The 10324-nt window shown below is 37.2% G+C and overlaps 1 protein-coding gene across 2 annotated transcripts; it reads right to left on the bottom strand.

Annotated features, from left to right (window-relative positions):
- Positions 1-5544: 5544 nt before the first annotated feature.
- Positions 5545-9700, bottom strand: LOC149014337 (aldehyde dehydrogenase family 3 member F1-like). Of its 2 annotated transcripts, XM_089156930.1 has the most exons (11): positions 9596-9700; positions 9210-9455; positions 8945-9013; positions 8084-8180; positions 7779-7985; positions 7524-7648; positions 7237-7341; positions 6949-7121; positions 6485-6575; positions 6238-6387; positions 5545-6140 (listed from the first exon to the last, which is right to left on the bottom strand). In XM_089156930.1, exons 2-11 carry the CDS (start codon positions 9426-9428, stop codon positions 5904-5906), a joined length of 1473 nt encoding a protein of 490 aa, XP_089013056.1. In that variant the 5' UTR covers positions 9429-9455; positions 9596-9700; the 3' UTR covers positions 5545-5903. The 2 variants fall into 2 exon arrangements, with proteins under 2 accessions (XP_089013056.1, XP_089013055.1); XM_089156929.1 differs by having other exon boundaries at positions 9210-9699.
- Between the last annotated feature and the right edge of the window lie 624 nt (positions 9701-10324).

Genomic DNA, 10324 nt, shown 5'->3' with positions numbered 1-10324 from the left:
AGAAAGGGAAGAATAAATAAGAAGAAAGAAACGGAAAAGAATAAATAGGAGAAAAATAGGAGAGAGGAGACATGAGAAAATAAATAAAGATTGAGAAAATAATTATAATTAGAAATAAAAATTTTTAAATATCTAGTAAGATTTTTTTTCATAAATTTCTGTAACCACATTTATAGAAAGAGAAGAGAATAAATAGGGAGAAAAGATGTGAGAGAGAAAAGACTACTTAATTCATACTATTCATAGGAGAATAGTATGTTTCTCATGTGTGTAAATTCATTAGTTTCTTTGATTATCGTTCAATTTGAGATTAATTGTCACCATTTTTTTTTTTTTTTTGTAACAAATGTGCTTTTTATATATAGAGAAATTGGGGTTGGGATAATTACATATGCCGTCGGTAAGGATTGAACCCACAATCTCTCCACTAAGAGGTGAGTTCTCAACCATTGCACTATCCTTCCATTGGCAATTGTCACCATTTTATTTAAATAAACCCTAAGGGCCTGTTTGGTTACATGAGTCTGGAGATTTCAAATATCTAGAGATTTCAAATCTATAAATTTCAAATCTATGGAGTTATAATTTATAAAATTAGATGTTTGGTTGTGGAATGAAATCTTTGGACTCATCCTAAAAAACAATTTGATCGACGTGAGTTTTGTGAATGTGCAAATGTATAGCTTTTTTGAAATCTCTGGATTTCACCCCTTACCCATAAATCTACAGATTCACGATTTTAGTGTAAAAATGTGAATCTCTAGATTTCATGAATCTAGAGATTTTTACAACCAAACGGGTATAATTCTCAGATTCATGAATCTAGAGATTTGAAATCTCTGGATTCATGTAACCAAAACAGCCCTAAGATAACCAATAAAACTCATAGTAGAGATGTCGGTGGTAGTGAATTATGCCCATAAATTGTTAAAAGAAAATCCAACATTTAATTGGAAGTACAAAATCAAATTTTTTTCCATGGATGAAGAAAGAATAATTTTTTGGACAATGGGTGGCAAACTCTGGCAATACCTCAGGAAGGAAGGGCATTAATAAAATTCTCCCTTTTCACTTCAAGTCTTCAACAATTTCAATGGATACTTTGAGATCAATAACTAAATTTTTTTTGTTAATTAATTTTTATTCTATATTATATTTATTTTAAAAAAATGAGTGGGAGAATTCATTTTTACAAGTGTTCCAATGAATCTGTATTCAAATTTCCAGTTTTAGCAAAAGTTCTTCAATTTCCAACTAGCCTAATTTCCTATTAACAATTTAGAAGTTTTTAGATTTCTCAGAAGAATGCGAAGAAATCCAAGAAGAATGACCTAAAGGCTAAGCCATAGACACAACAAATTTGATTAAAATAAACAAAGGTTTTTAAGAATCGATTTCTTTTACTATTTTAATACACAATCCCCTTCTTTGCCTCTCGACAGAAAATACATGAGAAATCGGAGAAAAACTGAATTTCCTTCAAAAATACAGAATTCGCCGGAGAATGGAGTCGATCAGGTGGTTTTCTTATTTGGATTGGGGAGTTTTTCCATAAAGATTGTTGTATTCTTCAAGCTCATCGTAATAGATGTCCCACACGCAACGAACGCATCCACTGTCGCAGCAGTCACCAGGCAATGGTTTCTCCGGCGGCGGCGGCGGCGGAGCAGCCGGAGATGGTACCTCTTTCGCTTTGTCTTCCTCTATCTTCTCAATCAACGGATCCTGTTGCTGTTGCTTCTTCATCGCATCATCGGCCATCACTGACGGCGTTACCTGACGAGGGAGATTATGAATAAAATATCTAAGCGGAGGATTAGGAGGAAAGCAAGCCTTACGATTGCAGAAGCTGTAGAATCGTTGCAAAGCTACTCCCCTTACGCTCAGGCTAGGGCTTATCATCACCAGCTCCTGAGCATCTCTCGTACGGTAACCCTTCTCTGCAATCGATACTTCGATTCGCCTTCTTCCTCTAACGAATTTGTTCGGATTAGAGATTTTTATTGGTGAAGAAAAGTCAGAGCGTCTGACCAATAAATAATGCGAGCTCTCTAATTTGCGACTTTTTATTTGTGTTATGACTTATGACATTCGGCTTTTTCCTTCCCTCTTTCCGTCACGATTCACGTGTAGCCGTTTCAGAATCGAACGTTTCGAGATATTTTAGCAGATCGGTTGAATCGTCTTACCGACTCAGATTTTCAACTGATTTCTTCTTCCCCGTGAATTTTTCTAGAACTGGGAATTGGAGAGAGAGGAATTTGCATTCTCTCAAGATAGAGGTATATGTTTTTCTTACATTCTTTTATCACATAATAATGATGGAATTCACATTTGAATGTTAACAAAATGAATCAAAAGTGAGACTTTAGTTGACCCCATGTAGGGGTGTCAACGGTCTGGTTTGGAGCGGTTTCGGGCTGAAAACCCCCCCAGCCCAAACCAGCCCATTTAAAAGATAACGGTTTCAGTGCGGTTTCGGTTTGGTGCGGTTTGGGTTCGGGTTGACTAACGGTTTGGCCTAATGATTTGGTTTCGATTTGGCTAATGATTTGGACTAAATTAAAAATCAATATTGAATTTTATTTTTATTTTTTCCTCAACTTCAAATCCTAGTTTCTCACACACACAACCATGGAAAGAAATTTTATTTCGCCGAAATATCGGCGAAATTCGCCAGTTTCGCCCCCCGGCGAAACGAAACCAGGGGGCGAAACGAGATGTTTAAATGGTTGCCGGAAAATCGAAATGTCGCCGGAAAATCGACGATTTTCCGGCGAACCCAAACGAAAATTGCCGGATTTAGTGTTGTTTTTGCCGGATCGTTGAAGGATATACCACAGGTGGTGCTGTTTTTGCTGGATTGTTGAAAGAGATGAAGAAGAAGAAAGAAAGAAATAGAGAAAGAGAAAAAAAAACACAGTGAGACAGATCTTGGCTTGCAGCGGCGAACCATCAGAATAGCAGCAGCGGCGAACCATTTGAGTAGCAGCGGCGAACCATCCATTAGAGTTGCAGCGGCGTCGACAAGAAGAAATGAGAAAGAAACGAACTCAAAACCTGAAATTTCTGAAGTGCAGGTTGAATAGAGTTTATTATTTTAAAATAAATCACGTTGAAGAGGGTTTTGTTTATTTACATTAATGGGGAGACAAGCATTTAATGCTGTTTTGTCTTTATCTCACCTCAGTATTTGGAAGACAGAAGACTCAGAACTCAGAATAAAAAAGCTTTTTGGGCGAAATCTCAAAGCCCAAGTTCGGCGAAATGTAAGCTAAATTTCGTCATTTCGCTCGGTTCGCTGCCCAGCGAACCGGGCGAAACGAACGAAATTTCTTTCTTTGCACACAACTACAAAAGATAGAGGATGAAGACTCCAAGTAAATCAAACGATAAGTGATGGCATTAAAAATCCTGATGCCTGATTTCACAAAAGTGAAAATGTGAAAGACTGAAAGTCTGAAAAAACAGCGCATTAACGATTAAGATTAAGACTTAATAGTTATCAATTAAGACTTTTAAATTTTAAAATAATAAAACTAAATGAAATTTGAAAATTAAAAAGTTAACAATTGAGATTAAGACTTAAGAGTTAAGAGTTATCAATTAAGACTTTTAAATTTTAAAATAATAAAACTAAATAAAATTTGAAAATTAAAAAGTTAACGATTAAGATTAAGACTAAAGACTTAAGAGTTATCAATTAAGATTTTTAAATTTTAAAATAATAAAACTAAATGAAATTTGAAAATTAAAAAGTTTAAAACTTAAAACTTAAACCGTTAAATGTGTTAACACTCAACTACTCAAACTCGAGTCTCAACGTCTCAAACACCGAAATTCATGGATCATTAATTACATTTAAACAATACCAAAAAAAAATTAATTACATTTTATATTTTAATTTTATTTATGTAAAAGACTAACGGGCTGACGGGGCCGCACACGGGCTGGGCCGGGCCAGCCCGAAAACCGACGGGCTGAGGACCTTCAGCCCAATTACGGCCCATTAAGGATCGGTTCGGGCCGGTCCGGGCTATAACAGGCCGGTTCGGTCCGGTTTTAACGGTTTGGGTTGAAAATTGACACTCCTAACCCCATGTGAACTTCAACTTTATTATGTAGTGAAGAAATGTGAAGGGAATACAAACTGCTACCCATTATATGTTTTAAACTCGGGAGGGGAGGGAGAGGTGAATAACTATATTGTACATATGGCGATACGAGGTTTAGCCCTGGTTTGAGGAGATTCAAACTCTTGATTCTTTTTTTTTTTGGTAGAAAGCATATTTCATTGAAAAGGGCAAGGTGGACAATCAGCGTTCTAGGAACATAAGCTTGAGGCCAAGTAGAGGACATTGGCCAAACCATTTTCCATCTTGCTTGCCAAAGATGGGGCCTTTCGGGCTAGAGCATCGGCAACATCATTTGTATAGTTAGGCCCAAATACAGACAATCTAATATCATACACCAAGGGACAAAGGTCTACAAGGACATCAAGAGCCGAGTGAACAATCAAACAACACAAAAACTCTACGTGTGAGCTTTTAGAATAGCCTCTTCAGAAGAATCTTGGATCCCTTTAAATGTTGTTGCATTCCTCGACAGCCAAAGAGCCCAGCAAATAAAGAAGACTAGATTGAAGGCCTCTCTTTCCTCCTTTGAGTTGAATTTCAGTCTGCCCCATGCTCAATTAAGATGGCCATCTTTGGTTGGGATTGAGAGGGGAAAATATAAGGCAGCCTACTACCAAACCAAACCGCGTTACCGTATGGACACTCTAGAGGCATATGATCAAATTCTACTTGGGCACCACACTACTTACACCCTGGATGAATAGGAATTTGTGTCTTGACCAAATTCTCACCTGTAGCTAGGCCTTGCACCAACGCTCTCCACATACAGGATTTCAAGTTTGGCAAACAATTACAACCCAGATTTTCTTCTATAATACCAACTCCCAATCATGCACTCTTAAGGAAAATGATGCCCTCACTGAATTGAAGTCACTTTCATTGGATAACAGATGATATGCAGACTTCACTGAAAACCTGTCGTTTCTAGCACCTCCCCATACAATACATTCCTCCTGTAAGTAACCCCAAGAATAATCCAATCAAGGGGGGTGGTTGAAGGGCATCAAATCTCTTGGTCGGGGCGTGGGTGGTTCGCCAGTGGAGGATATGGTGGCCAGAATGGTGAATACAGAAGAAGAAGTAGTCGCAAACACTCCAGTATGGAGGAAACAAGCACGCCACTCAGAGTGGAAAAATAAGTTAAAAACTCTTGATTCATATTATGAGGAATTGATCTTTACTAAGGCAACCCCTCTCTTACCAAAAAAAAAAATGAATTGACCTTATCAGCAACATTTGACGTTTTATAGTTCAACGGCTGTAATTCCTCTGCCCTTGTAATCGTAGTCGTTGGTTTTCTAAAAATGCCATGTGTTGCAATATGAGAATTGTGTGAGGGTTACCTACTTCAGGTTTTAGAATTGAGAAAGCTTCTCACCTATCAAATTACCTGATCAAAACTAGAGAAGGGACTGGGATATGTATACTTTTGATGTTTCTGACCTTCCCACTTTCACAGGCTTGAAAGTTTTTAGTTGTAAGGAAATCTCAAGGATGGAGAAAATGTATTGCCATAGGGGTCACCTATGAACCAAAAAACCACTACAGGTTACAGAACACATAATGTTTTACATGGAAATAACAACTTATTGAAAGATGCTAGTGTTTTAGCCTGAGTAATAGCCATCCCACATAACCCTGTTATTATCATCTGGATTCATCCAATCTGTTCACCTCTCTTGGTCAAAGAGTGATCAAGCTTTATTAGTTGCAGGAGGAGGGGAGAGTCTCTACATATTATAAGAACTGGCTTTAAGGACTTGAGAATCATCTTTTCAAACCCATAACCAGAAGCGCCAGACCAAAGTAATCAAAGCGATAAAGCAACCTGAGAAATTTAAGCTTGTAATCATTCCAGGGAGGGTATCGAGCGCCTGGTTCCAGGAAGAACGATCTACGGAGAACACCCTTATCATGGCTGAAAGTGTCAAAAGAAAATTTCCCATGGTAACTTCCTAAACCACTCTCACCGACACCACCGAATGGCAATTCAACAGCTGCATACTGCAAGTTGAAGAGATCTATGCATTAGTACCCAGATCAACCTAAATAATGGATATGAAAGGAAATCCAACAACTATGGTTGTAAATGGTGCAGTACATGAACTAGGGTATCGTTAAATGTTACACTTCCAGATGATGTTTCTGACAAAACCCTTCTCTTCAGCATTTCATCTTTGGTGAAGGCATAGATTGCAAGGGGCTTTGGCTTTGAATTTATAAATTGTATGCTCTCCTGAATATTGTTCAACTGGAAAAAGGAAACTTATGAGACCTTCTTTAATTACTTTCAACAACAATTGCCAACTTTGAAAACTATGCAAGAGTGCGAGGTTTAGATTTCAAACTGTGATTATTGGAAGTAATGGGCCGAAGATTTCTTCAGTCATGAGCTCAGATGCCAGTGGGGGATCCAGCAAGATCGTTGGCTCAATAAACCTACAACAAAGATCAGAGGGTGATTAGAGAGATTACATTGGATTCCCAATATATCATTGTTTAGAGTGGTGCCAATGAAGCTTTAGAGCATTAGACATTAAAAAAATGGACATATTCAGATGCCAAACCAAGTCAATCAAATGATCAATTTGCGTGCAAGTTAGCATCTAAACTGTGTTCCCTGGGTCAACAACCATCAAAGGATTGTGAATTGTTGTTTTACTGGTACTATGCAAAAAAGTAGAGGATTACATTCTCTTCTTTTATATACTAACCATGAATGGTTTGTGTAACCAAAGCATCTAATAGTTAGTAACCTTGCCTATAACTGTAACTACTAAATAAAAAATCAAAATAAGGATTATGAGATTACATTTTGTCTTCATCTACTGAACCACCATGGACAATTGAAGCTGAAACCCCAGGTTCTTCAAGAAGCCTACACAATCTCTTAAAATGGTGCTTGTTGACAATCTTAGCAACAACCGTTGCTTCTAATGGTTTTTCACCAAGGAGTCTCTTAATTGACTTCTTGAATAAATCAATCTAAGAGGAAAAATTAACAAAAAGATTGAGAGGAATATGTCAAACTCTGAACTTTCTATGACTAATCACTAAAATCAAATCACATGGGAGAAGAGTAAGCTTATTAGTAAAAAACCAGAGTCGATGCCAACTTCTCCTCCACAAGTAGATAATCCACAGCCAAGCATGCCTGGCCAATGCAGCATCCCCACTTTGCTGCTGCTATTCTTTTCACAGCGATCTTAAAGAAAACATGAAAACAAGAAGTAAGATTTAGCATTCTCAATTTAGTATTTAATCCACAAGAAGGTTTGGTTAGATTAGATTACTCTCCCTCATTCCAATAGCATATGATTAAAAAGAAGCAGAAATTAAGACAGAGCAGTCATGGAAATTAACACACCATTGCAGAAAAATATTTACCTCTCTGTCTGAAGAGCTCAATCGGGAATCAAAGACAGCAGGGCATTTCCCACCCAACTCTAGAGTAACCGGTGTCAAATGTTTTGCAGCAGCAGACATTATTATGCGTCCAACTTGTGGACTCCCTGAATATTAACAGGCAGTAGTGATAATTAGTAGCAGAATATTCAGCTTACAGACAAGAGAGACAGAGTGTTATGGCCAAGTTAACCAACAAACAAAGAACAAAGTCTGGAAGTGATAATTTTTTGTTACCAGTGAAGAATATCTTGTCCCATTTCTCTTGTAACAGTTTCTCCGAGACAGTAACTTCTCCTTCAATGATTTTAATTGCTTTAGTGTCCATATATATTGGGATGGCTCTGGCCAGAAAAGATGAGGTTGCAGGAGCATGCTCTGAAGGTTTAATAACTGCTGTACACCCCGCGGATATAGCTCCTATTAGTGGTTCCAGTGACACTCCTGCCATCAAGCATCTTATGAGCTTAACTTCAGTTACTATTAAGCTCTTAAGTACATAGAGCTCTAGAATAGGGAAAACCCAAAAAGTAATAACTCACCGATGGGATAGTTCCAGGCAGAGAAAATGAGAACAAGCCCAAGAGGTTCAGGTACTACTTCAGCCGCTGCTGGAAAGAAAGCCAATGGTAGTCGGGGCTGTCTCATTACATTGAAAATGCCATCAACACAAGGAATTTGAGAAAAAGAGAGGATTCCTTAAAAGCTAACTCAGCTGCTCAATGAAAAAGCATCAATAGGGATGAGATTTCTATTTCCTGTGGAGCTGATTGTTTTGTGGAGCCCTGATCCTTTCCGGTGACATTTAACCATAATTTCGTACCACCCATTAAGTGTGGGGATGTTAGTTACATGTCATTGGAAAGGAACTTGATTATACTTTGTGCCTTATGTTCTTGCTACTATCCCCATGTTACCTTGATCGCTTGCTGATGTCAACGATTTTGCTACTAGTATGGAAGTAAAACTTCATCACCAGCAAGGGTTTGTGAACAAAAGAAAAAGTAAATTATCTATTTTCTTTGGCTGTGAACTTATAGCAAGAAAATAACCTACAACCAGCCAAAATTCTTTCAGGTGAAATGAATGATGCTAGTGGTATGAGATCTCAGTAACATCGCTTTTTTCTCTTATTCCAATACTAGATATCTCAATATCTTGTCAAGATCTTGATATATCTTGACATATTATTATAATTTTATACTTCTAAGTTCTAACTCAAATTTATCTTACTCTGTTTCCAATTTACACGCACAAAAAAAATAAAAAAATACAGCAATCCCTTAGGTCTTACATGGTTATATCATATATGGATCACTGAATTCTCAAAGTATGTTATTGAGTTCATAGCACTACTAAATAGACAAACACAAAAGGAAGATAGTTAAATAAATTTATCTCACCTTTTTGGGTGCCATCCATTCCTCTATATGGCTCAAGGCATACGCCAGAGACTTCAACAGAAGTCCAACCTAAAAAAGAAAAAGGAAGAAGGAAACCAAAAAGGGCAGAATTAAAACAAGAATACACGAGAGAAAGAGATTGATTAATAACTACTTTGACCAAATAACTAGCTAGTGCAGTTGGTGAAGTATGCTACTCCTATCAATTTTGTTTTGTTACATTAGGGTATTGGTGAAGTTCAATCTTGAAGCCATGGAAGATCACCTCATCTCGATAAGCTTCGGCTGGATGTTTTCCGAGATCTTCACGAAGTACTGCAAATATTTGATCTTCCTGCTCAGTGAGAAGCTTGACGAGAGCTCGCAATTGTGCTTTCCTCCATGCCACACTCCGTGTTGCTCCACTGCGGAAGGTTTCCCTCAGCTCCTTCAAATCCACTGCTAGTGCCGACAGCGATTTCATGGTTTTGTGTTCAGACTCCATTTCCCTTCTCTGGATCTCTTAAAAAGACTAACAATCATCCAATACCCATTATTGTGATTTGATAAACAAGGAAGAACAATAAATGCCAACTGCAAACCCAATTGGGAAATTAAGGCACAGTATAGGTGGCCGTTGGACGTGAGAATAGTTCATCTGCATGTACTTACTTGCAGGTGAACAAAAATGAGACTGGTAACTAATCTTCTAGTCTTCTGTGCCAAAAAAAACACCAGCATTGTTGAAATCTCCTTTCGCATTCAAATAATTTAGGGCTGCTTCTGTGCTTCAATGCACTTTTGGATTGGAATTGCATTGATTGCTACTTGTTGACAATTTAATTGGGCGGTTGTCAAAATCAATTTCGGATATCTTTGCATGTGCCCCTAAACTGTAAAGCCGGTTACCTAAGTGTCTATTTAGTACTTGAGTTTAGAGATTTCAAATATCTAGAAATTTTAAATTTATAGATTTTAAATCAATTGAGTCATGGTTCATAAAATTAACTGTTTGGTTTGAAGAGTTCTTTCAAGGTAATTTTGTGAATGTGCAAATGTTTAACGCTTTTATAGTAGGGACGAAATCACTGGATTTCACCTCATACCCATAAATCTACAGATTCGCATTTTTAGTATAAAAAGGTGAATCCCTAGATTTCATTAATTCAAGGATTCACACAACCAAACGGTTATAAATTTTCCATTTATAAATCTGGAGATTTGAAACATCTAGAGATTTCAAATCTATGGAGTCATAATTTATAAAATTAAATGTTTGGTTGTGGAATGAAATTTGTGGATTCATCCTAAAAAACTATTTTATCGACGTGATTTTTGTGAATGTGTAAATATATAGCTTTTTTGAAATATCTGGATTTTACCACTTACCCATAAATCTAC

The sequence above is a fragment of the Hakea prostrata genome, chromosome 5 (assembly GCF_041222555.1).
Source record: "Hakea prostrata isolate BN-2017 chromosome 5, UWA_Hpros_2, whole genome shotgun sequence".
Classification (NCBI taxonomy): Eukaryota; Viridiplantae; Streptophyta; class Magnoliopsida; order Proteales; family Proteaceae; genus Hakea; species Hakea prostrata.
This window is presented reverse-complemented; position numbering and strand designations above follow the sequence as displayed.